The sequence below is a fragment of the Scyliorhinus torazame genome, chromosome 6 (assembly GCF_047496885.1).
Source record: "Scyliorhinus torazame isolate Kashiwa2021f chromosome 6, sScyTor2.1, whole genome shotgun sequence".
NCBI classification, from domain to species: domain Eukaryota; kingdom Metazoa; phylum Chordata; class Chondrichthyes; order Carcharhiniformes; family Scyliorhinidae; genus Scyliorhinus; species Scyliorhinus torazame.
In genome coordinates this window covers 225,133,396-225,161,342 of record NC_092712.1, presented here as the reverse complement: position 1 = coordinate 225,161,342, position 27,947 = coordinate 225,133,396, and the positions used below count along the sequence as shown (strand labels likewise).

The 27,947-nt window shown below is 51.1% G+C and overlaps 1 protein-coding gene and 1 long non-coding RNA gene across 4 annotated transcripts in view; one reads left to right on the top strand and one right to left on the bottom strand.

The window, feature by feature from the left end:
• LOC140425321 (adenylate cyclase type 2-like) overlaps positions 1 to 27,947 on the top strand; it is a 1,061,108-nt gene that overhangs the window by 853,659 nt on the left and 179,502 nt on the right. For all 3 annotated transcript variants that reach the window (XM_072509476.1, XM_072509475.1, XM_072509478.1), the window contains exon 11: positions 20,692 to 20,868. In XM_072509476.1, coding sequence (XP_072365577.1) covers positions 20,692 to 20,868 — 177 coding nt within the window. The remainder of the gene's footprint in view (positions 1 to 20,691; positions 20,869 to 27,947) is intronic.
• The window catches only part of LOC140425322 (uncharacterized), a 90,321-nt gene that overhangs the window by 4,460 nt on the left and 57,914 nt on the right, over positions 1 to 27,947 (bottom strand). The gene's annotated exons all lie outside the window — the stretch shown is intronic.

Here is a 27,947-nt window from a genome sequence, read left to right as displayed (position 1 = left end):
TCCCATCAGACCCCCCATATTAGTGATCCCCCTACATCAGAAGGCCACCCTATAATCAGAGAAAACTCCCATATCAGAGAACGCCTTATATAAGAATATCCCCCCGTATCAGAGCACCACCATATCAGAGAAACCCGATATGAGAAACCATACCAAACAGAGACAGCACCCCCTGCCCCCCGATCAGTCACCCCTGCCTGGAAGCTAAAGAGCAGTCCAGACAGAAGCAATGAAAAAAAATCACTATTTTGTTTCTTTACCGGTCCCTTACACCTGCTATCTGAGCCAAATATATAGAAAGCAGCAACTGTTGGAAAGTCAAAAACATCACAAGGCATTAAATCGTCTCAGATCTTTTGATCTGGAAATCTTCCATTTACTTTCAAAGAGAAATAGCTTTTAGTAGGCTATAATTGACCGAGTAATACCTTCCAGACAGCAAGATATCTGGATTGTTTAATTTAATTTCCCTTCACACTTGAATGCATGTCAGACACCTTGCTGTGAACTTAACTGCAATGTTTAAAAACAACTAGCTATGATCGACAGCTCCTGTCCACGTCAAAAGTTGATAAGTGATGGGGATGCATGTGCCGCAGTGGTTAGCACTGGGACTGCGGCGCTGAGGACCCGGTTTCGAATCCCGGCCCTGGGTCACTGTCCGTGTGGAGTTTGCACATTCTCCCCATGTCTGCATGTGTTTCACCCCCACAACCCAAAGATGTGCAGGGTAGGCGGATTGGCCACACTAAATTGCCCCTTAATTGGAAAAAAAATAACTGGGTACTCTAAATTTTTTTTTTTTAAAGTTGATAATTGCTTTCTGGTGAGAAAAAGTGGATGTGAAAGTACTTAATTCCTCGATGTATATAATCACTGCAGTCTTCCAAACAGAGATTCCAGTCCTATATCTGTGAAGTGTGTTTCTTCGGTTGTGCTAAAAGTTAATTGACCAACAAATAACTGTTTAACCAACAGTGCTGTTAGTCCGGTGTTACAGTAAATGTCGTAAAATGTGAAATAATGCCTTTCGGCTATTAATTCAAATTTCTTATTTTTAATGTTGATTTCTATGGGCATAGGACCATTAGTGAAATTAAAAGTGTTTCTTTTTCTTTTTTCATGGGGCCAGCAATTGTTGCCCATCCACAATTGTCCTTGAACCATTGCAGTCCATGTGGTGTAGGCGTTAGGAATGGAGTTCCAGGATTTTGATCTGGAAGGATCTAGAAGAATCTTGACTGAAGTTTCATTGCAGATTACATAATTTTCATTATTTTGCTATCTTCTGTTACGCTGATCTTTTGTAAATGCTTTATTTACAATGTTAAAAACATTCCCTTAAAACATAAGAACATTGTGGGTTGAATTCCGATTCAGGACTGACTAATTTAAAATTATACAGTACCTTGCATGACTCTGAATCTCTCAAAGTGTTGTATATTCAAGGAAATGTAGCCAGTCTAATTACTGTGGCAGCTAATTTGCACACAGTAAAATCCCTCAAACAACAATGAGATAAATGACCAATTTAGTGATGTTGACTAAAAGAACTCTCCTGCTCTTCTTCCAAGAATGTAAGGGAACCTTTCACTTTCACGTGCACACAGGGCAGTGATTGAAGTTCGATTCGAGAAGTTTGAGCATAAAATCTGGACTGACACTCCAGTGAAGAATTGAGGAAGTGTTGCACTATCAGAACATAAGAACATCTGGCCCTTCGAGCCTGCTCCGCCATTCACTGAGATCATGGTTGATCTTTTGTGGACTCAGCTCCAATTTCTCACCCGAACACCACAACCCTTTATTCCTTTATTCTTAAAAAAAACTATCTATCTTGAAAACACTTAATGAAGGAACCTCAACTGCTTCACTGGGCATGGAATTCTGTAGATTCACACCCCTTACGTGAAGAAGTTCCTCCTAAGCTCAGTCCTAAATCTACTTCCCCTTATTTTGAGGCTATGCCCCCTAGTTCTGCTTTCACCCACCATGTAAACAACCTGCCCGAATCTATCCTATCTATTCCCTTCATAATTTTATATGTTTCTATAAGATCCACCTAAACATCCTTCTAAATTCCAAGTGCAGCCCCAGTCTACTCAACCTCTCCTCGTAATCCAACCACCTCAGCTCTTAACCTAGTGAATCTCCTCTGCATACCCTCCAGTGCCAGTATGTCCTTTCTCAGGTAAGGAGACCAAAACTGAACACAATACTCCAGGTGTGGCCTCACTAACACCTTATAGATTTGCAGCCTAATCTTAAACTCCATCCCTCGAGCAACTCCATCCCTCGAGCAATGAAGGACAAAACTCCATTCACCTTCTTAATCACCTGTTGCACCTGTAAACCAACTTTTTGTGATTCATGCACTAGGACACCCAGGTCTCTTGGCACAGCAGCATGTTTTAATAGTTTATCATTTAAATAATAATCCCTTTTGCTGTTATTCCCACCAAAATGGATAAGTGTGATATTTCAAATGAGACACTGAACCTTTGCCCCATGTGCAGGTGAACGCAAACGGTTCCATTGCATTCTTGAAAGAAGAACCGGGGAGTTCTTTCTCAGCCACTAAAGTGGTAGGAGTGATTGCCCTTGATATCAAGGCCACATTGTTGATGATGCCTTCCATCACTTCACTGATGATTGAGAGTAGACTGATAGACAAGAAAGCAGCAGAGTCCCCATTTGAAGGCTTAAGATTCTCCAAGCTCAGCTAGATGCCAATGCTGGACCTCCGGGGTCATCACTGAAGAGGACTCTACTGAAATTTTCAGAAAGATTGAAGGAATCTGTCTTTAGCATAAGTGCCATGATGTCTACGTCAATGTAAAGAATGACAACTGCACGGAGCATCAGATGCAGCAGACAATCTGGGCTTGACTAATGGCTTACACACTCAGTCTTCCACTTTATTGAGGATTCAAGAAAACCTTTCTTAGCCATATAATGTCTCACTGAAATGCAGCAAATGCTCTCCATCTCTTGGCTAGACGTTGACAGGGAATGTGCAGCTAGACCTTGACAGGGATGATTGAATCATGTCAAACAGAAGTCAGGACTATGCGCAAAGTGCTTCCACTCGTGTTACTCCTCTTCCTCCTCCCCCGAAGATATGTAGCACTTATTGCCTTCCTATTTCTGGAGTTCGGTTCCTCGCTGTTGTGCAGTGTTTTTCAAGGGACATATGTAAAGTTGCCCCAGATCTGTCCAGGCACCTCAACTGCATGTTCAGCATCACAATTGCTTCGTTAGTTACAACTCTGCTGTTCATGTAGCTTCTGGTGTAACTTTCCTTGGCACCAGGCTTCGGCTCCTCATATGTGTCATCAGCCACATCTTCAGCGAGTATCCCTGATTTACAAGGAACCCTAACTCTGCTTCAACGTATGAATATCTCTGGGAACCTTAACTAGCACCAGGCAGCTCCCTGGGAATCTTGTACTAACATGCATTACAAACTTTCTGTGGTTGCAGACTAGCTGAACTGGATGGAGTAGAATTCCTTTGGTTGATGCAGACTGCTAGCTAATCAGCTAGCCTTGATGTGTATATGTGCAACTTATGACACCATCTATAAGTAGAAATTAAGGTAGAGAAACAAATCCAAGGGCCCGTTCATTTTTACTACTAGCCTCATCTCTCATGATAAGTGTCAGGCCTGGCAAACATGGCATCGATCACCATGCTTTTCTTATCTCTGGACTTAAGACCATAAGACATAAAGCAGAAATAGGCCACTTGGTCCATCAAGTCTGCTCTGCCATTCAATAAGATCACAGCTGATCTGATATAATCAACTCCACTTTCCTGCCTTAACCCCATAACCCTTGGTTCCCTCACTGATTAAAAATCTTTCTATCTCAGCCTTAAACATACATAATGACCCAGCCTCGACAGCTCTCTGCAGTAAAGAATTCCACAGATTCATTACCCTCTGAGAGAAGAAATTCCTCCATACCTCTGTCATAAATGGACAACCTGTAGAAGCCAGGTATTTCGAATACAACTAGTATAGGTAAAAGATAGCTGTTTAAGCATAAATATTAGGCCCCAGTTTTAAATACCCATTTATACAGCATCATTCACTTTTACTGAGGTCCGTTGTTCTGGCAAATGCATATTTTCAGAGTCAGTGTGACATTAAAACGGCACAGTTGCAAGATAATTTGACACTGCTTGGGCTAATTGTCAAGGACAGGGACTGAATACCATAGCAACATGAAGGCACCATTGTTCACAATGCAGATAACATCTGGGTCAGAAAAGCTAATGTTGCACATTGAAGACGGACGGCTTGCCATCAAATCAAATGTGTTTGAGTCTAACCCAAACCAATTAGGATTATATTGGGGTGTGATTAGATGACTTAAGACAGATATGAAAGTGTATAACTGAAAAATTTCCGCCCGCCATTTTAGGGTGTTGTTTTTGGGTGTTGTCTTTTGGTGTTGTTTTTGGGTGTTGTCTTTTGTGTTGTCTGTCCTTAATTTCTGTCTTTGATTCTGTCAGTTTGTCTTTCTGTTAGTTTAGTCAGTTTTGTCCTTAATAGTCTTTCTGTTAGTTTAGGAGATGTCTTTTGGTGGTTCTGTCAGTCTGTGTCAGTGATGGAGTGTACTTTTGACTTTGAGTTTGAGTTTAGCTGAAGATTAGCTCTCTCTCTCTTTTCATGTTTCATTGCCAGACTTTGACCGTTTAAAAGTTACTTTCGAGCTGTCTGCCTAAGCAAAAAAAGATAATGTCTGTAATTCTCTGAAAGCTTCGAATTGTCTACGAATTGCCTTTTAAATGACTTTCAAATTGTAATCAAGCGACCACAAATAAAACAATTCTTTTTGGCACCTGAGAAGTTTTAACTGCAAATTTCTGCTGAGTCCCAGTATTCGCAAAGTGCTACTGGGAACCGAATAGTGGAAATTATATAAATTCCTTCAACTTTACACAGTCGAATAATACAAGGAATCGAACAACTTGGCATAGTCCAGAAATATTACAAATCTTACAACTTGTCGTATTGCTCCAGGACTTTGATTCATCAACTAAGCTTCCCCCAAACTTGGCGTAGTTCGACAGGTTAAGATCCCATCAATTAAAGATTCCTACACAACCCCTTACTTTTTGATTATGCTCCCTGGTCCTAGCCTCTCCCACAAGAGGAAACATCGGACTGAATTTTCTGCCCCGCGTTGTCGGGATCGCAAATCGCAATCGGGCAGAGAATTGGGCGTCCAGCCGAAATCAAGGTTCACACCAGCTGCTGAACCGACCGCTGTGTTCCAACCCCCTGCTGGCAGGAGTCTGGGGGTCTCTGTGGGGGATTCCTCTAGTTAGGGGGTCTCTGTGGGGGGATCTCTCTAGTTTGGGGATCCCTGTGAGGGTCCCTTTAGTTAGAGGAACTTTGGGGGTGCCCCTATTTAGCGGGGCCCTGGAGGGCTCAACCTATTTAGGGGATCCCTGGTGAAGGCGAGTCGGGTCACCCCAGATCCTGGGGAATGGGGGCAACCAGAAAACCCGGGGGCAAGGGGGGCTTTGGGGAGTGGGGCAGGAGAGGGCTGATTTACAGTGCAAGGGGGTGGAGGCCAGCTGCAGGTCTTTGTTATCAAAATGGAGGCCGTATAGCGGGATTTCCTTGAATTCCTCTCAATGAATAAATTTGCATGGCAGGCGGTACTGAACTGCTTTGTGATTTGCGCTCCTGCCAATCAGTAGCAATTCTCCTCCAGTGGGAGAACATAGGGCAGGATTCTCCACTTGCCGATGCCGATTTCATAATCGGCAATCGGGCGGAGAATCCCTTTTTACGTCTGAATCGGGAGCGGCGCCTGCTTTTGGATGCTTTGCCTCCTCCAAAAGGGAGTCATCGGGGAGTATGGCGCACACCGTTGGGACGGCCTCAGGACATTAGCTGAAGCCCTACCCGATGCTCTGTCCCCAATATGCCGAGTTCACGACGGAGCGGTTCACTTGTGCTCTCAGTTTTCGTGAACCTGGCGTGGCGGCTGTGGACTGGGTCCAGCACCGCCATAGTCGGAGGTGAGCCGTGCCGCTGGCCGGGCGGGGGGGCTTCGGCGTGGGCTGGGGATCTGGTGGGGGTGGCGAGGGGTCTCTCGGGTGGCACTATCTGGCAGATCGTGTCCACGTACAGCCGGCGCCATGTTGTACGGCACGACCGGCCATTTATTTCATAAAGGCCATGTGTTTTATGTGGTGCGGTTGCTAGCCCCTCACCGGTTGGAGGGTCGGTGCTGGGGCATCGTGAATGTTTTCATCGTAGAACTAGACACTTTCTCCGGACATAGCCTCAAAATCGGAGAAACCAGCCCATAGTCTTCCAAACGGAGAATCTTATCGTCCTCTCAGAATCTACCCTGTCACGCCCACTGAGAAATCTATGGCCTGGATTCTCCGAGTCCGCACGGGCTGCCGATTTACCGGCGACCGGAGAATCCACACTAATCGTGCCGGCGTGGTCGCCGGGTGGGGGCCGTTGAATGCCGCCCCCACGGCGATTCTGCGTGCTCGACGGGCCGAGTGCCCTCCGAGTTCCACCGACGTCGTTTGCGTATGGTCCTACCTGGCGGGATTTCTGCGATCTGGCTGCGGGGGCCGCCCTGGTGGGGGAGCGGGGGACGCCGACTCCGGGGGGGGGGCCTCCACAGTGGCCAGGCCCGCGATCGGAGGCAACCGATCGCCAGGCGTGCTAAATCCAGGAGGGGGCCCATGTTCCTTCGCACCAGGCCCCTGTAGGGCTCTGCCAAATTGCCCGTGGGCCAGCGTGGAGACGGTCGTGGCGCGCATGCGAGGACCCGCACCGGCCTAGTAGGACCTGTTTTTGGCGCCGGAGCAGCACTCAGCTCACTGCCGCCATTCTAGCCCCCGAGGAAAGGGTGAATGACTGGGCCTGGAGGCCCGTTGACGCCGGCGTCGCTTGTGCCGGTTTTGATGCCAGCGTCAACACCTGTCCGCGATTTTGGAGAATCCCGCCCCACCTGTCTCAATAAGGTCGCCTCTCATTCTATCAAACTCCAATGAGGACAGGTCCAACCTACTCAACCTTTCCTCAGAAGTAAATCCTTCCATACCCTGGATCAACCTAGTGAACCTTCTCGCGACTGCTTCCAATGGCAGAATAGCTTTCCTTAGCTAAGGGCACCACAACTTCGCAGTATTCCAGCTGTGGTCTAACTATTGCCTTGTACAGATTTAGTCGCACTTCGCTATTTTTATACTCCATCCCCAATATTCCATTTGCCTTCCCAATTACCTGCTGAACTTAATAATAATCTTTATTGTCACAAGTAGGCTTACATTAACACTGCCATGTCATTACTGTGTAAAGCCCCGAGTCGCCACATTCCGGTGCCATTTTCGGGTACACAGAGGGAGAATTCAGAATGTCCAAGTTACCTAACAGCATGTCTTTTGGGACTTGTGGGAAGAAACTGGAGCACCCGGAGGAAACCCACGCAGACACAGGGAGAACGTGCAGACTCCGCACAGACAGTGACCCAAGCCCAGAATCGAACCTGGGAGCCTGGTGCTGTGAAGCAACAGTGCTAACCACTGTGCTACCTGAACTTTCATACTTGCTTATTATGCTCGATGACCCACAAATCCCTCTGTGTTGCAGTTTTCTGCACTCTTTCTCCATTTAAATAATATTCAGCTCTTTTATACTTCCTGCCAAAGTAACTTCACATTTTTCTACATTATATTCCATCTGCCAAATTCTTGCCCACTCACCTAACCTGTTATATGCCTTTGTAGACTCTTTATGTTATCCTCACCATTTGCCTTCCCACCTATTTTTGCGTCATCCACAAACTTAGCAACACTTAGCATTCACTGCCTGTTTCCAAGCCACTGATTTCATTATGCATTTCTAAATGAGCTGCTAATATATCTTTTCTAATGGACTTCATCATTTTCCCAATGACAGAAGCAAATCTAACTGGCCTATAGTTACTTGTTTCTCGCCTCTCTCCTTTTTTGAATAATATTTGCAGTTTTCCAATCCTCTGGGTCTTTTCCAGAATTTAAGGATTCTTGGAAGATCACTACCAGTACATCCACTAACTCTGTAGCTACTTCCTTTACTATCCTGGGATGCAACCCATCAGGTCCAGGGGACCTATCAGCCTTTAGCCCCATTGGTTTCCCTAGTACTTTTCCTTCGTGATTATAATTGCATTTATTTCCTCCTCCGTTTTCTTCTTACTAATGAATATTTATTTTTGAAATGTTATTAATATCTTCCACTGCAAAACTATTTGTTCAACTCATCTGCCATTTCCTGGTTCCCCATTATTACTTCTCAGTCTCATTCTTTAAGGGGCCTATGTTCACTTTGGCCTCTCTCTTCCTTTTTATGTATTTAAAGAAACTCCTGCTGTCCGATTTTATATTACTTGCTAGTTACCCTCATATTTTATCTTCTCCCTATTTATTATTTTAGTCATCTTTTGATGTTTTAAAAAATTTTCTCAATCCTCTAGCTTACCACTGATCTTTGCCAATAATGGCCTGGATTCTCCACTCTGGAGACTGGCTCCAACCAGCGGAGAATTGCTGTTGGTCTCTGCTGGCACGAGAAACGACTCCCGGGTGTGAGTCTCTCTCCTTCATCGTACTAATTTATGCATCGGGTGGCTCGCTGGATTCCGTCACTTTGAGAGGTGCCGCTTCCCCCCCCCCCCCCCCGCCCCCCCCCCCCCCCCCCCCCCCACCACGCCTCGCTTAAGCAAACACTGCCCTTATGCTTTCTGCTATGAAAAACAGGATGTGAACGCACATAGCTGCTTTTAATGATGGGATGAGGAACTGTCAATTATAGCAAGAGTGTTTATAAACATTGTGGTTGGCATCAAAGCCAAGTACTTGAGACGCATTCAAGTGTGAGGGGAAATATAGATCAGCAATCCACCAAGCACCTGTCCCTGGAGTAATAAAACTATCAATCACTGGCTAATGCAATGTATTGCTGTGTGAACTTGAATGGAAGATTTGCATTTCAAAGGCTGTCAAGGGATTTGAAGCACTTTGAAGTGTACTTGGCTTTCAAGGAAGCCTCTGACACTTGTAACAGCTGCTGTTTAAACACTTTTATCTGAGACAGCAGATGTTAGGGATGGGCAAGTGAAAATGCAGTGACTTTTCACTCCACTGCCTGGACTGCTCTTCAGCTGTCAGACAGTTTGCAAGAACACTGGTCCCAGTGTTTACAGTTCAGATGTAGGCCGTCCCAACGGTACAGCCCCTACTTTCCCGAGTACTGATGCCAGTGCCCCATGAACCAAAAAACACTTCTCCACACCTGCCTTTTAGCCACGTATTGATCTTTCTAATTTTATGTACCCGATGCCAATTTGCAAGTGGCTCAGGTAATATTCCAGAGATTATAAACTTGGAAATTCTGGGACTGGATTCTCCGTTTGCCGATGCCAAAATTGTGAAACGCGATTGGGCGGAGAATAGCTTCCGGCTCCGAAATCGCAGTAGACGCCGGTTTGATGCCACATTGGCATGCTCCGGCACCCCCAAAATGGCATAAATGCAGCGCTTGCCGTGCGGGCTGAAAGTACAATAGGCATATCATGAGCGGGCCTGACACCCAAGGCTCCTCGGCCTCCGCGATTCACCGCCTTCGATGCGCCGATTTCCCGACGCCGTGGTTCACTTGTGTTTATAAAAATTGTGAACCTGGCGTCCTGGCTTCTGAGTGAGAGAAAGAAGTAGGAAATGCCGTGGAGTGACTGCGGGCTGCCGGCCCGGACATCGGCCGTGCTGGTCGCAGCGGGGGGCCCTCTGCCATGGCCAAGGGAGGGGGAAGGGGCCAGGCCGAGCAGCCGTGGTGCCCTCCCATAGGCCTGTGGCAGTGCCCAGGCACTGACTGAAATTGCGGTGACCATCTTGCTGACCACACATCTCGGCCCCTGGTTCTACACCGTGACACCAGTTGTGTGGGTACACCCACCCCCGCACTGAAAGCCCCATGACAGGGCCCGCCCCCGGCCGCTGAACATCCCACCCAACCGGCAACCACACACCGGGAGACCATACAGGGCCACACCCTCAGCAGCCCCCAGTGAGAGTAGTGCCAGCCAACAGTACCCCTGCCAGCAGGGACGGACGCCAGAACCAGGGGCACCGACGGGGCCGGATACCGATGGGGCAGGGGTGGGGGGAGGGGGGGGGAACATGCGTGGCCCCCCCCACCCCGGCTGCGGGGCTGGTTGCTGGGCGACAGGGGTTGCCCGTTGTGGTCGTGGCTAATGACTCCTATCCGGAGGCCATTGACCGACGTGGAGACCCGCTACAACGATGCCCATACAGCGACGAGTGTGTGGTCAAGCGGTGCTTCGGAGGCCTGAAGATGCACTTCAGGTGGGTCTGTACTGTGCTGGAGGGGCCCTCCAGTACAAGGCTAGGCGGGTCTTCTGTATCATGGCGTCCTCCACAATATAGCCCAGCAGGGGGGCGATGTGCTGGAGGTGGATGAGGAGGAAGGGCAGACCTCGCCAGATGAGGAGGATGCGGGGGAGGGGGACATTGAGTGGGACATGGGGCCTGGGCAGTCACAGGAGGCTGCACAACATTATCGCCCGGGCCCGCGCGTACGGGACACCCTTGACGCCTCACGTTTCACCGACTGGGGGGGGGGGTTGCTGGCCAGGGGCACGGACACCACCATTCCAGACCCACACCCCTCACCTCCCACACCACCAAACCGCCCGCATGCACATCCTCTCCACGGCACATACCTGCAGTGCGATGAGCTGGAAGTCCTGGGTTGGAAGGGACAGTGGGTCTGGTCCATGGGATGGAGGACGATGCCAACCCGTTCTGCGATGAGCTCCGTGCTCCACATCGTTTGACAATGTCTGACTCATGCCCACAGTAGCACCTTCCACCTAGATGATCCCTACATGCGGGCTGGCCAGTCCATCACACGGTCCCATTGAATCCCTGGGATGGGGGTGCTGGGGGGTGCGGGTGGAGCACGGTCCACTCACGGAGCACTGGCCCCCACTCCCCACTCCCCCTGGCCAGCACTGACCGGTCCACCCCCACACCCATCAGACAGAGAACCGAGGCAGGTTTCACCGGTGTTAACAGGTGTTTATTGTGAACAAATATACACAGTATGTGCCCTAGCCCCTATAACTAAACTGTGGCCTGTACCCATGCTAACCTAACTGGTGTCTAACTTTCTGGCCTTACGGTCCCTAACACTAAGCCAAGGTGGTTCCCCAGACGGTACAGCAGGAGTGGAATTGGCCTACTGTGACTCCTGCCCTGCGACAAGGGTCCCCGTTGGCGCACTTCTGCTGGGGGGGCCTGGCCTGGATGGGCCCGGCTACTGCTCAGGCGTCCTGGGTGGCGTGGTGCTGCACTGTTCTGCCCACTGCCCACCAGATACACCAGGAACAAGAGGTGGGGGAGTCCGAGGTGCTGCACTGGGGCATGCATCCCAGCACCTCCTCCTTCTTCGGGATTGCCAATGGCCCCCGGGCTATCCCATGGTACAGGAGTGCGAGCGGAGTCATCCCCCGAGGCCCCCCCGCCACCTGGCACAGTCAGTCCTGGAGGCCCTCTCTAGTCTCGACCAGGGTCTGAACGTTCGCATCCATGGAGCACCTGGAGTGGACCATCGCCGCCTGGGTCTGTGCTACATCGGCCAGTAACTGGGCCACATTCCTCTGGGACTGGCCCACCTCCCTTTGGGACTGCGACTCCTCCCTCTGGGACTGGCCCACCTCCCTCTGGGACTGGCCTACCTACCTCTGGGACTGGCCCACCTCCCACTGGGACTCGGCCACCCCGACCAGTGTTTGTGCCACGCCAGTCAGTGCCTGGGCAATGTCGCCGATGCTCTCAGCCATTGCGTGCTGTGACTGGGCCATGCTGAGGAGCGTCGCTGCTATTTCCAGGTGGCTCTGGCACATGGCTGCCTGTGAGAGGACAGCCCTGACCTGGGCCTCTGCCCCCGCCTGCACAGAATGCCCAGGCCTTGCACACGCTGACCCATATCCGACACCGTCGCCCCCATTGTCTCCACTGCAGACGCGGTGTCGGCCTGGGTGGCATGCATGACCGGAACCATCCCCTGCTTCTGCACGGGGATGGACTCCTCCTCCTGCGCGTGCAGGTGCTGGAAGCCAGCCGATATCCCCTCTTGTAGTCCCTGGCTGTCTGACTGCATCTCCATTGTCGCTGGGACTGGAAGTTCCAGGAGCCTGGGACCCGTCTGGACAGCAGCTGGTTTCTGGGGCTGGCCTGCCATCCGGCCCATCGGCTGCTCCTTACTCCACCTGCTATACTGGATGTGATGTGTGGTGCGCACCAGATAGTATCCCAGGAGCCTCTTCACTAGTGTGCCCAACCGAGGTGATAATCTCTGAGATGGTGGAGGGTATTGGAGACAGCAGTGACGGAAAATCTGTGTCCCCCTCCTACCCCAACTCCAGGGTCTCGGGTGGCGGGCTGGTATTCAGGCTGCTCTCCCAATCGGTGCTCTGCCGTCCAAGGGGGCACCGGCTGTGGCTGGGTGCATGGGGCTCCGGATGCACTGACTCCAGCTCCGGCAGCTCCTGCAAGACACAAGACAACACGTATGATTAGAGAGCGGTACGGGGGTGTGGGGTGTGTGTGAGGGGGGTGTGTGATGAAGGTGGTGCTGGTTAGGAGGGTGAGGGGAGTGTGGGTTGCGGGGGGTGTCCACACATGTGTCATGGGGATCCGCAACCAAGCGGGGACTCACTTGCTCGCCGCTGACCTCCGCGTCGGTGACCTCACTTTCCTCCCAGTCGCCGACCACGTCTAGTGCCCTCTGCTCGGGCATGGTGAGGGGCCACAGGTCTGCTGGACCCCCTCAAGTCTTCTCCCGCTCCTCGCGGTTGTGCACCGGCGTCTCCTGAGGGCTGCAAGCACAAACAACGACACTGTTAGATGTTCGGACGCATGCAGCCCAGGGGTTGGGTAGAAGATGGCATCAATGGCGAGGGCAACCGGCCATTGCAGCTGGCATGGGTGCTGGCAGGGCGGGGATTCGTCTGTTCCCTTGGTGGGGGGAGGGGCTGGATTACGGGTGTGGGGGTGGGAGGGGGGTTACTGCCAGGGGCACGGAGGAGGACTCACCCTGGCCGCCCTGAGGAGGTCGTGCAGTTTCTTCCTGCACTGGATGCCAGTCCGGACGAGGTTGCCATGGCGCTGACCGCGTCTGCCACCTGTGCCCAGGCACGGCGGACGCCGAGCCTGGCGGGCTTCCTCTCGGGCTGGGGTAAGGGGTCATCCGCCTCTCCTTCTCGGCATGCCAAGGGGGGTGCCAAGCTCAACATCCCTGAACCGTGGCACGGCTCTCCTTGCAGCCATCTTGTGGACTGGGACGGTGTGTGGGGGGGATCATTTAAGTGGCTGCAGCGTGTGAGCCTCATGTGCACCAATCACGGACCCGACAAATCCGGCGCCGTTTCTCTTGGAACCGATTGTGTTCCACGTGGCGATGGTGCAAGCCCATTTAGAATTTCTGAATTGGTGCACTTGTTGTGCCGTTTTTGCGTTTTGTCATAAAACACCACTATTTCCATCCGGTGTCAGCACTTAATCTCAAAATCGGAAAATACAGCCCCTGTTGTTTAATTCCTCCTCAAACTCTCTATGCAGAACCTCTTTACTCATTCTACTTATGCCATTGGTACCTACAGAGACCCATGACAATGTGATGCTCCCCCTCCCATTGCAAGTTCCTCTCCTACCCGAAGCAATGTCCCAAACCCTGGCCCCAGGCAGGCAACACAGCCATTGGGACTCTCGATCGTGGCCAGAAGAACAGGGCCTATTCCCCTAACTATATGATCTAACTACGACTACATTTCTCCTTTCTCCCCCCACCAGAATGGCTCCCTGTACCACAGTGATATGGTCAGTTTGCTCATCTTCCCCACAGTCCCCACTCTCGTCCAGAGGGAATAAGAATCTGAACCTGTTGGACAAAGGCGAGGGTGATGCACGATCAATTACACAAAGACGAGAGTAGGATGTAATCAAGGCTTTATTACACTAAGATGTGTGGCCTCCTACAGCAGCTGCTGAAATGGCTGCTGTACTGGGAGCACACATATTTATACTCCGCCTTCTGGGCGGAGACAGCAGGCAGGGATCTACCCCCGTACCTGTAGTACAGGTGCCTTACTGTAAAGCACCTATATCAACATCCTATATATACAATATATACATCAGTGGTGACTACCACATTCACCCCCTGTTAAAAAAATGAGTTCAGCGGGGGTGGTGGAGAACTACATACAGAAAGTTGTGTTACAAAAGTACAGATAATATTACAAATTCAGGCGGTCCGGTGCATTGATGTCATTGAGAGCGCCACAGTGCTGGCGGCGACTTGGTCTTCGGTGACTCCGGGAGCGTGTCAAAATCCTCTTCATCCCCGGGGAGCTAGGGGAGGAAGGATTGTCCCGGAGCGGGGGCTGCAGTGGGGTGCGCCGGGGTAGGTGGGGGGCGGCGCCGGGTCGGAGGGCGGGCGGGGGGGGGGTGTGGAACCAGCTGGTGCCAGGTCCCTGTGTCTTGGCGGCCGTCGGGGTACGCTATGTAGGCGTACTTCGGGTTAGCGTGAAGTAGCTGTACCCTCTCAACCAACGGGTCCGCCTTGTGGAGTTGAACGTGTCTACGGAGGAGAACGGATCCTGCCATGTCGGGAGCGAAAACCCGGAGGTGGACTTCCTAGGGAAGGCAAAGAGACGTTCATGGGGGATTTCATGAGTCACGGTGCACAGGAGTAACCGAATGGAGTGAAGTGCGTCGGGGAGGACCTCCTGCCAGTGGGAAGCCGGGAGATTTCTGGACCATAGAGCCAGCTGGACGGCCCTCCAGACTGTCCCATTCGCCCTCTCCACCTGCCCGTTTCCCCTGGGGTTGTAGGTGGACGTCCTGCTCGAGGCAATGCCCCTGTTGCGCAGGTACTGGCGCAGCTCATCGCTCATGAATGAGGATCCCCGGTCGCTGTGGACGTAGGCGGGGAAGCCGAACAGAGCGAAGATGTTGTTGAGGGCTTTGATGCTGGTGGCAGACGTCATGTCGGGGCATGGGACGGCAAAGGGGAATCGGGAATATTCATCGACCACACTGAGAAAGTACGTGTTGCGGTAGGTGGAGGGGAGGGGCCCTTTGAAGTCCAGGCTGAGGCGTTCAAAGGGGTGGGAGGCCTTCACCAGGCACGCACAGTCTGGCCAGTAGAAGTGCGGTTTACACTCCGCACAAACCTGGCAGTCTCTGGTGATCGCCCTGACTTCCTCGATGGAGTAGGGCAGGTTGCGGGCCTTGATGAAATGGTAAAAACGTGTAATCCCTGGGTAACAGAGGTTGTCGTGCAGGGTCCGGAGTCGGTCCACTTGTGCGCTGGCACATGTACCTCGGGATAGGGCATCAGGAGGCTCGTTGAGCTTACCGGGTCGATACAAAATCTCGTAATTGTAGGTGGAGTGCTCGATCCGCCACCTCAAGATTTTATCGTTTTTGATCTTGCGACGCTGTGTGTTATTGAACATGAAGACAACCGACCATTGGTCAGTGAGGAGAGTGAATCTGCTGCCGGCCAGGTAATGCCTCCAATGCCGCACAGCTTCAACGATGGCTTGGGCCTCTTTTTCGATGGAGGAGTGCCAAATTTCGGAGGCATGGAGGGTGTGGGAAAAGAATGCCACGGGCCTGCCTGCCTGGTTGAGGGTGGCGGCCAGAGCGACGTCTGATGCATCACTCTCGACTTGGAAGTGAAACGTCTCATCGACAGCGTGCATCGGGGCCTTGGCGATGTCGGCCTTGATACGGTTAAAGGCCTGGTGAGCCTTGGCCATCAGAGGAAAAACAGTGGATTGAATGAGTGGGCGGGCCTTGTCCACATAGTTTGGGACCCACTGGGCGTAATACGAAAAGAATCCCAGGCAACGTTTGAGGGCCTTGGGCCAGTGGGGGAGGGGGAGTTCCATGAGGGGGCGCATGCAATCGGGGTCGGGCCCCAGAACTCCGTTCTGGGCTACATAGCCGAGGATGGCTAAGCAGTTCGTGCTGAACACGCACTTCTCCTTGTTATACGTGAGGTTGAGGAGAGTGGCGGTGTGGAGAAATTTGGCAAGGTTGGCGTCATGGTCCTGCTGATCGTGGCCACAGTGGTGACATTAGACCATAAAACCATAAGACATAGGAGCGGAAGTAAGGCCATTCGGCCCATCGAGTCCACTCCACCATTCAATCATGGCTGATTTCAACTCCATTTACCCGCTCTCTCTCCATAGCCCTTAATTCCTCAAGAAATCAAGAATTTATCAACTTCTGTCTTAAAGACACTCAACGTCCCGGCCTCCACCGCCCTCTGTGGCATTGTCCAGGTACGGGAAAGTGGCCCTCAGCCCGTACCAGTCAAATATTCAGTCCATCTCCCATTGGAAGACCGAGACCCCATTGGTGACGCCGAAGGGACCCCTAAGAAAGTGGTCAAGGCGGCCGTCTGCCTCGAACGCAGTGTATGGGCGGTCCGCCTTGCAGATGGGCAGTTGATGGTAGGCAGATTTCAGGTATACTGTCGAGAAGACCTGGTACTGTGCAACCTGATTGACCATATCAGATATGCGTGGGAGGGGGTACGCGTCGAGCTGCGTGTACCGACTGATGGTCTGACTGTAGTCAACGACCATCCTGTTTTTCTCCCCAGTTTTGACCACTACCATTTGGGCTCTCCAGGGGCTGTTGCTGGCCTCGATGATGCCTTCCAGAAGCAGCCGCTGGACTTCAGACCTGATGAAGGTCCTGTCCTGGGCGCTGTACTGTCTGCTCCTGGTGGCGACGGGTTTGCAATCCGGGGTTAGGTTTGCAAAAAGGGAAGGTGGGTCGACCTTAAGGGTCGCGAGGCCGCGCGCAGTAAGGGGTGGTAGGGGCCCGCTGAATTTCATGGTTAGGCTCTGGAGGTTGCACTGGAAGTCCAGGCCGAGTCGCAAGGCAGCGCAGAGGTTGGGGAGGACGTAGAGGCGGAAGCCGCTGAACTCCACGCCCTGGACAGTGAGAGCGGCGATGCAGTACCCCCGGATCCCCACAGTGTGGGACCCAGAGGCCAGGGAGATTCTCTGGTTAGCGGGGTGTACCGCGAGGGAGCAGTGCCTTACCGTATTGGGGTGAATGAAGCTCTCAGTGCTCCCGGAGTCCAGCAGGCAGGAGATCTCGTGCCCGTTGACCTTCACCTCAGTTGAAGCAGTTGCGAGGTTGTGTGGTCGAGACTGGTCAATCGTCACCAAGGCGAGACGTGGCTGGTCGTTGGCGGTTGCAGGCGATGAGTGGCTGGATGAGGTGCCCGACGAGCATGGGTCCTGACTCGGGTAAGATGGCGGCTCCCACGGGCCGCACGTGTCGTGGGGAATGCGCCCGTTGGTCCTGGGAGGAACAAGATGTCGGTGCCCATAGGCCGCACGTGTTTCGAGTCGAGCAAGATGGCGGCGTCCACTGGCCGCACGTGGTCCTAGGAGGGGAAGATGGCGGCACCCACTGGCTGTACATGGGGGGTGCCAGCACAATAGCGGCGACTGTGAGGGCCTGGCACACTGCAGCAAAATGTCCCTTCTTGCCACAGGCCTTGCAGAGGGCGTTCTGCGCCGGGCAGCGCTGTCGGGGGTGCTTTGACTGCCCACAGAAGTAGCATTTGGGCCCCCCGGGGTTGGTTGGCTGCCGCGCGGCACAGGCGTGGGATTGGCTGAGGGCGGTCGATGGTGAGGTCCATGATGGGGCTGCCGTCTGCAGAGTCCACGATGCACAGGGGGGGTGGGCCGCGCGTTCGGGGGCATAGGCCTGAATGTTGCTTGATGCGACCGTAAGTGAAAGTGCTAGTTTTTTTGGTCGCCGCGAGGTCGAGCGAGGCCCCCTCTAAGAGGCGCTGGCGGATGTAGTCAGACCCTATGCCCATAACAAATGCATCTCTCATTTGCAAATTTGAGTGTTCCGCGGCCGAAACGGCCTGACAGTCACAGTCTCTAACTAGGGGGAGCAGGGCGCGCCAGAAATCTTCCACCGACTCACCGGGACGTTGACGCCGCTTGGAGAGGAGGTGCCTGGCGTAGAGTGTGTTAGGCTGCTGAAATTGGTTTTCCTTCAGTCGCATCATGGCCTCTGCGTAGGCCAGCGCGTCCTGGACAAGTGGAAAGACGTTGGAGCTCAGCCGCGTGTAAAGGATCTGGAGCTTCTGTGCTTCTGGAATTTCGTCTGGCGGAGACCCGATGTACGCTTCAAAACGGGCTAGCCAATGTTCAAAGTCCTTTTTGGCGTTGTCTGCTTGCGGATGCAGCTGCAGGCGATCCGGCCTGATGCGGAGGTCCATCTTCTGAAATACTCAGTGCAATAAATTGATGCACGATCAAGTACACAAAGACGAGAGTAGTTTGTAATCGAGGCATTATTACACTGAGATGTGTGGTCTCCTACAGCAGCTGACGAAATGGCTGCTGTACTGGGAGCACACATATTTATACTCCGCCTACTGGGCGGAGCCAGCAGGCACGAATCTACCCCCGTACCTGTAGTACAGGGGCCTTACCGTATAGCACCTATATCAACATCCTATATATACAATATATACATCAGTAGTGACTACCACAGAGGGCTGAGGCGGAGGCTCCTGCAGTTCTAACTCTTGGATCCCTCTACCTGTCTCATTTGTAGTCACACCTTCCTGTCCCTGACCACTGAACAAATTCAAGGTGTTTAATCTAAAGGTGACTGCCTCCTGAAACCTTTCCCCCTCCTCGATGTGTTGCAATGTCTGAATATCAGACTCCAGCTCATTAACTCTGAGCTAAAGTTCCTCGAGCTATCCCATTGCATTTCTGGTTGGCTCCTACATCCTACCCTCCTTAAATTTAAGATGTCCTCGCCCTTCCCTATCTCTGTAATCTCCTCCAAACCCCAACCGTCCAAAATATCTGCACTTAAATCTGTCCTCTTGAGCATTCCCCATTTTAATTGCTTAATTATTAGTTGTCCTACCTTCAGTTGCCTCGACCTAAGCCTTTGAATTCCCTCTCCAAACTTCTCTGCCTGTCTACCTCATCCTTCTTTAAAACCTACCTCTTTGACCAAGCTTTTGGCCCTCTGCCCTAACATCACCATTTTTGGCTCAGGGACAAAACTTGTGTAATAATGCTCCTGTAAAGCACCTTAATTACATTTAATTACATCAAAGGCGCTAATAAATATAAATTACAGCATAGCGCTTAGCACTGTCGCTTCACAGCTCCAGGGACCCAGGTTCGATTCCCAGCTTCGGTCACTGTCTGTGCAGAGTCTGCACGTTCTCCCCGTGTCTGCGTGGGTTTCCTCCGGGTGCTCCGGTTTCCTCCCACAAGTCCCGAAAGACGTGTTGTTAGGTCATTTGGACATTCTGAATTCTCCCTCTGTGTACCCGAACAGGTGCTGGAGTGTGGCGACGAGGGGATTTTCACAGTAACTTCATTGCCATGTTAATGTAGGCCTACTTGTGACAATAAAGATTATTCATTATTATTATGGGGGGGGAAGGAGTGGAATGGGGGAACAAGAGGAATGGGGATGAGCTGAAGAACAAAACCTTTTCCTATGAGAAGAGAGAGAGGATGAGGGTCTCCTTGGTCCTTGAATAGGGCTTTTCACAGTGACGTCATTGCAGTATTAATGTAAAAGCCTACTTGTGACAGTAAAGATTATTTAAAATATTTAAATTATTATTCTTCATTCACTTGGAAGGATATCTTACAGGAGACGTAAATGTCTGCAACCACCCAACTGGTAATTCTAGGTCTGCTGAGGCATTGTTGCTCAGGAAGCTATGTAGGTGACTATCATTTCCTGCAAACTTGAGCTCTGTGCGCATTTTTGTTCTGTGGAACAAGGGAAGTAGTTGAGGAGAAAACTGATGCTGTTTCTCTTATCTGAGGCCCAAGGTAGAGCTGAAAAAGTGACTCCCCTGCGGCTGTGAAAGTTGACTGCTGGGAAATTCAGATCAAATGCAACATTTCCAAGATTGCAGAAATGACCTTCAAAGAAGGAAAACCATCTGTAAAGTAATGAAATCACACTTAGAACATCTCCTGAGAGCAAAACCCTTTCACTCAGGAAAAAAAGTGCATGTCAGATCACAGTATTTAACGTCTTTCTTTCTCATCTATTGCTCAGCTCTGTCAAATCCCACCTGTGGTTGCTGACAACTTCTAAGAAACCTGGGAAACATGTAGACACAGAATTAAAGTCTGTGTGAAAAGTGCAGCTATAAACATTTTGCACATTTAAGTGACAGACTGCCCTGTCCACAAGGGTTTCCTGCGTGCTGCAGAACACATTCAGGTTAAAGGCTGAAGTCAGCAGGTTGCTGCTGGCTTCCTGACATGTTTACAGTCCTTAAAATCTTCTATATGTAAGCAAACGTGACACATGGCACATATGGAAGAACGAAAAAAGGTGAAAGTTAGCAATTTTTTGTAACAGTTTGATTTTGAGAAAGAGTCCTGGTAATGAGATTTCTTTAAGGTGGGTGTGTTCTCTTAAACTTTCTATTTTAATAATGTGTATTTAAAATGTGAGTTTGTGCAAGCTGGTAGAGTACCTTGGCTATGTGCCCTGGCAAAAGTACTGATGTTTGTATCTTTGTTTTAAACCTTACAGGTGGAGAAACGTAGCCCTCAACACCATTACAGACATCGACACACTGCAGATGGAGCCAAGATGAGAGCTTCTGTCCGTATGACCAGATACCTGGAGTCCTGGGGAGCAGCCAAACCCTTTGCACATCTACACCATCGAGACAGTATGACAACTGAAAATGGCAAAATCAACACAGTTGTAAGGACCAGCCGGTGTATTTTAGTTTGTGGGAGGTTTTTCTATAAGTTTTACTATCCTTGAAAACTTATTCCAGTACAAAGTCAGAAATAAGCTGCTACAAGAAAACCATAAATGTAATTTGTGAATGTATTGTATTCACCGTGACACCATGAATGTTTTGCATATATGTATTTGGTTATATTGTGGAATGAACCTATGCCAAATCGTAGTGGTTCGTACAGGGTATGTGGGGATGCATGCAAATATATAGTTAAATGTCCATGGCATCAAAGGTAACAACTTGAGTCAGACTTGTATAAACTGTTCTCCATGGTTACGGCAAATTTATGCAGTTACTTGGCTGGAGCTTGGGCTGGAATTTTTTGGTTAGTCTGTGGCTACTCCCCACCATCCATCAGCTCAAAAGTCTATCTTTTCAACATGAAATAAGTTCCAATTTATCTCAATACAATTCACATTAATAAAAGGAACAAGTTTAAAACTATCTTTAATTCAGCATCACTCGGCACCAAATTGACCTTCTTGTTTAGAGAAGCCACAGAATGTGGGATATGTACAAAATCACACCCAGGCAGTAAGTGTATGATGAAAATTAAGGCACATTCTTGGAATAGAACAGAGGACACTTCCATTCATATCTCACTTATGTTGTCCCTGGTCTGAGTGCTTGATGCTGACAGTGTAAAAACTTGACTATAATTTCATTATTTAGCATCACCATCTCTCTGGCACTTAATTCTGGACAGTTCTGGCATCACATCAGCAGTTTTTGAGATCAATCTACATTGTTTATTTGTTGTTTAGAATTATAGGGACAGCTATGGATTGGTGGGGGGTGTATAAAGTCTCTAGTGCTTTATACAACCCTCTTAAGCCACATGAGTGCTTTATGGGTGCTGTTAAATGCTGAATTGCAGAGTGCACCTCTCCAATCTATAATTTGTAGCTGCAGTTATAATAATACTCTAAATTAAATGGGAATGACTGAAATCTATGAGAGGTTATTGTGATGTGGCTGCTCTGGAATAATGTTCTCTCCTCTTAAATCAGATGTCAGGAACTGAATAATTGTGCAGCACTGAGTCATGATTATTTGTGAATTAAAAGTTTTACAGAGCATCTGAAAAAATGTAGAACAAAATAAGACACCTCACCTTAGTTGGAAGTTAGTTAAAATACTAGGCATGGTATTTTACACTCAGGAACAGGCTGGCAGATTTTCGGGGGCATAAAATTGAGTGACATTTCAGGGCACCATGCCCATTGCTCGTAGCCTCCACTTGTATTTTACAAGCAATTTGGGAAACGTTGACTGGCCTGCCCACAAGGTGTCCACTTAAGGGCCTCCTCCCACTTATACGAGTGGTGAGGAGGTACCCAGTCATTTGATGGGACCATCAGATAAAACCTAGGAAAAACCTGGTGGTATTGTTGGGAAGTAGGGTCCCTCCTGTTCAGACAATTGTTACCCAGTGGAGCGCCATCCCTCGCCGCTCATACGGCATTCCTTCTCTGTCCATGTGTGCTCCACTCCTTAGTCTCCCAAACCAAGCCCCTATCTCCATCACCAGATTTACCCAACTGGCTCTGATGAACACTCGCCACTCCTCCTCCCCTCCAACTTATCAGAGTGTCTGGCTCCAGGGCCACTCATGGTTGGGGCTGACTGCTGTCCTAACAGTGATCACTGCTCCCAGTGGCCTTGCTAGGACCAGAAAGCTGTTGGCTATTTGATTAACTGGCAGCTCTCAAAAGGTGGTAATTCCTCCCAGGAGGGGGCAGAAATCTCAACCTGAGGTAATTAACAGGTCAACAGTTTATAAAATTGGCTAAGGGCATTTTGGCTTGTCCCCAACTTTTAATTTCAATGTTTAGGTCTACTGCCTCTGTGTGAAATTCCACCCTCAGGCTGAATTTCCCTGTGAACATGGAAACCAGAAATCCAGGTCCCAAATCAGTCCCTGAGAGGAAACAGAAATGGACCCAGAGTTTCAAGGCAATCACTTAATTGATATGAATAAATGGAGACCGATGTGGCCACTAGAATTTTCATTTCCATAATGTCACAGAAGAGCCAGAGGCCTAGAACGTGTGGCGTGACGCCACTCCTTTTTTCAGATGCAGATGCTGGAGGGGGTAGATTATTTCCCCAGAGGTTGGCAAAAGGAGGCCACCTACACAGATCAAGCAGGCATGGGTGGACATGGCGGCCACTGTCAGTCTGATGAGAAGAAGCTGGACCTAGTGCAGGAATAGGTCCATCATGGGGCTTAACTATATACAAGGGGTGATGTCAGGTGTGACATGCTAACGAGGTTGTACCATAACAAAAGAAGAACAACGTTGAAATTTGGACCGATCAAACGAGGCCTGGAACGATAAAACAGTGACATGTTACAAAACAGTAGTTGCTAAAGTTTGACGTGTGAACAGTCTCATAAGTCCAGTCTCGTAGGCGGGCGACGAATTCGGGTTGACCGCCTCAAGGGTGGGTCGAGAACCACCGGCTGAGGTGCGAGCCTGGCCACGGGCGGCGACAGAAGGGGCATGGTATATGGCAGCTCCACGAAGTCGCTATCAGGAACCAGTGGAGGACACGGCGTCCGTGTAGGGTCCCGTTGCGAGCGTGGAAGTAGGCGAAGGGCTCGGCGATTGCGCCTACGCACGGATCCATCCGGCATGCGTACCAGGAACGAGCGGGGAGCCACACGTCGGAGAACTTCGGCAGGTGCTGACCAGCCACCGTCTGGTAGGTGGATGCGGACGTTGTCTCCAGGGGCTAGGGAGGGAAGATCAGTTGCCCGTATGTCGTACGATCTCTTCTGGCGAACGCACTGCAGTTGCATCCTATGCAGTACCGGAGCATGGTCTATTGTTGGTGCCAGGATGGAAGGCACAGTGGTTCTGAGGGCGCGACCCATCAGCAGCTGTGCTGGTGAGAGACCAGTGGATAGTGGGGTCGAGCGATAAGCCAGCAGGGCGAGGTAGAAGTCCGACCCGGCAGCAGCAGCCTTGCAGAGGAGCCGCTTGACAATGTGAACGCCCTTCTCCGCCTTTCCATTGGACTGGGGATGCAGAGGGCTGGACGTCACGTGTGTGAAGCCATACGAAGCAGCAAAAGACGACCATTCATGGCTGGCAAAACAGGGCCCATTGTCCAACATGGCAGTTATCGGAATGCCGTGGCGAGCGAAGGTGTCTTTGCAGGCCCTGATGACAGCAGACGACGTCAAATCGTGCAGGCGTATGACTTCTGGGTAGTTTGAGAAGTAGTCAACTATGATGACATAGTCCATGTCGAGCGCGTGAAATAGGTCGACACCCACCTTCGCCCAGGGGGACGTCACCAGCTCATGGGGCAGAAGCGTCTCAGGACGTTGCGCCGGCTGAAACCTTTGGCAGGTTGTACAGTTGAGCGCCATGTTGGCAATATCGTCACTGGTGCCCGGCCAGTAAACCGCCTCTTGGGCCCTCCGTCTGCACTTCTCGACCCCCAAGTGGCCTTCGTGTAGTTGATCGAGAACCAGCTGGTGCATGCTGTGCAGAATCACTATCCGGTCCAGCTTCAGAAGGACACCATCAATGACGGCTAGGTCGTCTCGTACATTGTAGAACTGCGGGCACTGCCCTTTGAGCCATCCTACCGTCATGTGGCGCATCACTCGCTGCAGAAGGGAGTCGGCCGCAGTCTCTCGGCGGATACGGGCCAGACTGGAGTCGTCAGCCGGCAGATTTGCCGCTGTCAAGGCCACCTGTGCCTCGACCTGACATACGAACCCCTCCGCATCTGGCGGCGTGCTCACTGCTCATGATAGGGCATCCGCCACGATGAGGTCCTTCCCTGGAGTGTAGACCAGTTGGAAGTCGTACCTCCTGAGTTTAAGTAGGATGCGCTGGAGGCGAGGGGTCATCTCATTCAGGTCCTTGTTTATTATGCTGACCAGGGGGCGGTGGTCAGTTTCGACAGTGAACCGTGGAAGACCATATACGTAATCGTGGAACTTGTCTAAACCGGTTAGCAAGCCCAGGCATTCTTTTTCGATTTTAGCGCTGCTCTGTGGGGGTCATGGCCCGCGATGCATAGGCCACTGGGGCCCATGATGCCGTGTCATCCCTCTGTAGGAGCACTGCTCCAATGCCAGATTGGCTGGCATCAGTTGAGATTTTGGTGGCACGCGACGTGTCAAAAAACGCCAACACTGGTGCCGTAGTGAGTTTGATTTGAGCTCCTCCCATTCCAGCTGGTGTGTGTGTTGCCACTGGAACTCTGTGGATTTTCTGACGAGGTGGCGCAGAGTCGTCGTGTGGGAGGCAAGGTTGGGAATGAACTTCCCTAGGAAGTTGACCATGCCAAGGAAGCGTAGGACAGCCTTCTTGTCGGCCGGCTGCAGCATGGCTGTGATGGCGCTCACCTTGTCTGCATCCGGACGGACCCCTGACCGGGAGATATGGTCCCCCAGGAACTTCAACTCGGTCTGGCCAAAGAAGCACTTGGCTCGGTTGAGGCGCAGGCCGTTTTCCCGTATGCGGGCAAAAACGCGTTGGAGACGATGTATGTGCTCCTGCGGTGTGGTGGACCAGATGATGACATCGTCCACATATACACGCACCCCTTCGATGCCTTCCATCATCTGCTCCATGATTCTATGGAAGACCTCAGATGCCGAGATGATGCCAAATGGCATCCGGTTGTAGCAGAATCTGCCGAAAGGGGTGTTGAAGGTACATAGCTTTCGGCTGGACGGGTCCAGTTGGATCTGCCAAAATCCTTGAGAAGCATCCAGTTTTGTGAATATCTTCGCCTGGGCCATTTCACTGGTGATCTCCTCCCGTTTAGGTATGGGATAATGTTCCCTCATAATATTATTATTGAGGTCTTTGGAGTCTATACAGATGCGGAGCTTGCCAGAGGGCTTCTTGACACACACCATGGAGCTGACCCATGGCGTGGGCTCCGTGACCCTGGATAGGACCTCTTGGTCCTGGAGATCCTGCAGCTGCTGCTTGAGGCGGTCTTTAAGTGGCGCAGGAGCCCTGCGAGATGCGTGAACGACCGGGATGGCGTCCGGTTTGAGGCAAATTCGGTAGGTGTATGGCAGTGTTCCCATGCCTTCGAATGCCTCCTGGTTGTGGGCGAGGAGCGATTGGGGCTGTGCGGAGAACTCTGCATCCGGGAAGTCAGACGTGCCGTCTGGAGAGAGAGAGAGAATTCGTTGCACAAGGTGGAGAGCCTTAATGCCTGTGCACCCAGCAGGGAGTCCTTCGATGAGCCAACTATCTCGAACGAGAGTGTGGCCGTGTGTGTTTTGTGTGTCACCTGGAGCTGGCAGGATCCCATGGCCAGGATAACGTTCCCATTGTAGTCGACCATCTTGCACCGGGATGGCTGGATTGGCGGTCTGACTTCATGGCATAGAAGGCTGACCATGCTATGAGGTTGGCGGAGGAGCCAGTGTCCAGGCGGAAAGTGATCGGCGATCGGTTGACCGTTAGGGTGGCACTCCATTCATCGCCCGGATTGATTGTGTTGACCCAGTTCGCATCAATGACCACAGCCCGGAAGGCGTCTTGGTCATCTGTGTCGTCGGTTTGGATGTTGTGATGTGGAGGCTGAATGGTCTACACGTTCCTGCGAGGTTGTCGGAGATGTGGAAGATTAACAGGTTGAGCCGCTCGACAGTAGGCAGTGTAGTGGCCCATCTTGCCACAGCGTAGGCATTGTCGGGTTTTTGCAGGACATTGCCCTTTTAAATGTGCAGCTCCACAGTTGCCGCACGTCATGACGTCATGGCGTTCGTTACGCCACTGCGCATACGCAGTTCGGTCTTGCGTCGGGCGCGCCTGCGCAGCACGTCCCTCAGTGTTGCCGTAGGTTTTGGCGCGCACAAACGCGGGAGGCCTCACAAAGCGCGCAAAACGCCCGCCCTCGTCCGGGCCGCGGGCCGGGAGAAACTCGATTGCCTGGATGCGTTCGGCCTCGTGGGCGGCCTGGCTTGCCGATTCGATCGCGTGGGACCCCCTCCGTGCCGATTTGGTCGCCTGAAATTGGGCATAGCGGCTGGTCGCATTTTCATGCAGGACACAGGCTTCAACTGCAGATGCTAAGGTCAGGCCTTTAATTTTTAGAAGCTGCTGGCGTAGGCCACTGGAGGCAACGCCAAAAACGATCTGGTCCCGGATCATGGACTCTGAGGTGGTGTCGTAACCGCAGGACTGCGCGAGTATGCGGAGGTGCGTCAGGAAGGACTGAAAGACTCATCCTTACCTTGCAGGCGATGCTGAAAGACATACCTCTCAAAGCTTTCATTGACCTCAACGTTGAAGTGCTTGTCGAGCTTGAGGAGGACCGTGTCATACTTAGATTTGTTCTCGCCTTCCGCGAACACCAAGGAGTTATATACATCGATGGCGTGCTGACCTGCGGTAGTGAGAAGCATGGCAATCTTTGTTTCGTCCGAGGCGCCCTGTTTTTCGTTGGCTTGCATGAACAGTTCGAATCGCTGCTTGAAGAGCTTCCAATTTGTGCCCAGGTTCCCAGCGACTTGTAACGGCTGCGGTTTGTTGTGGGTGTCCATGGCTCAGGATGGCAGATTTGCCGGTAGGTATCGATTCACTCACTGGTACCATGAGGTGTTGGGTGCTCTGAGGTACAGACGAACCAACACGGTTGCGATTGGTACAACGCAGTTTTATTCCAACTAACTATTTACACATCTGACTTAGTACTCAGCACGTGGTGACTGTGTGAGTGTCTTGCTAATGAGGTCCTGGCCCTGTGCTGTCTCCAGATGGACTGGCCAGGAGGTGTCGTGTTTCTTGTCTTATACTGTGTCTGCTGTTGTCTGTGATTGGCTGTCGTGTTATGTGTGCCAATTGGTCTGTTGGTCTGTCTATCATCATGTATGTGTTATGTATGTTTGAATATCATGACAGAGCCTTCTAGAGCTTGACGACATTGCAGTTCAAAAAGGCCAGGTGACTTTTGACAGCCCTCTTTAAGGCTTCATTTGTCCATTTAAACGGAATTTAACTTTAAAAAATCCATAATATCACAACTACACGTTCGTATCAGAGTG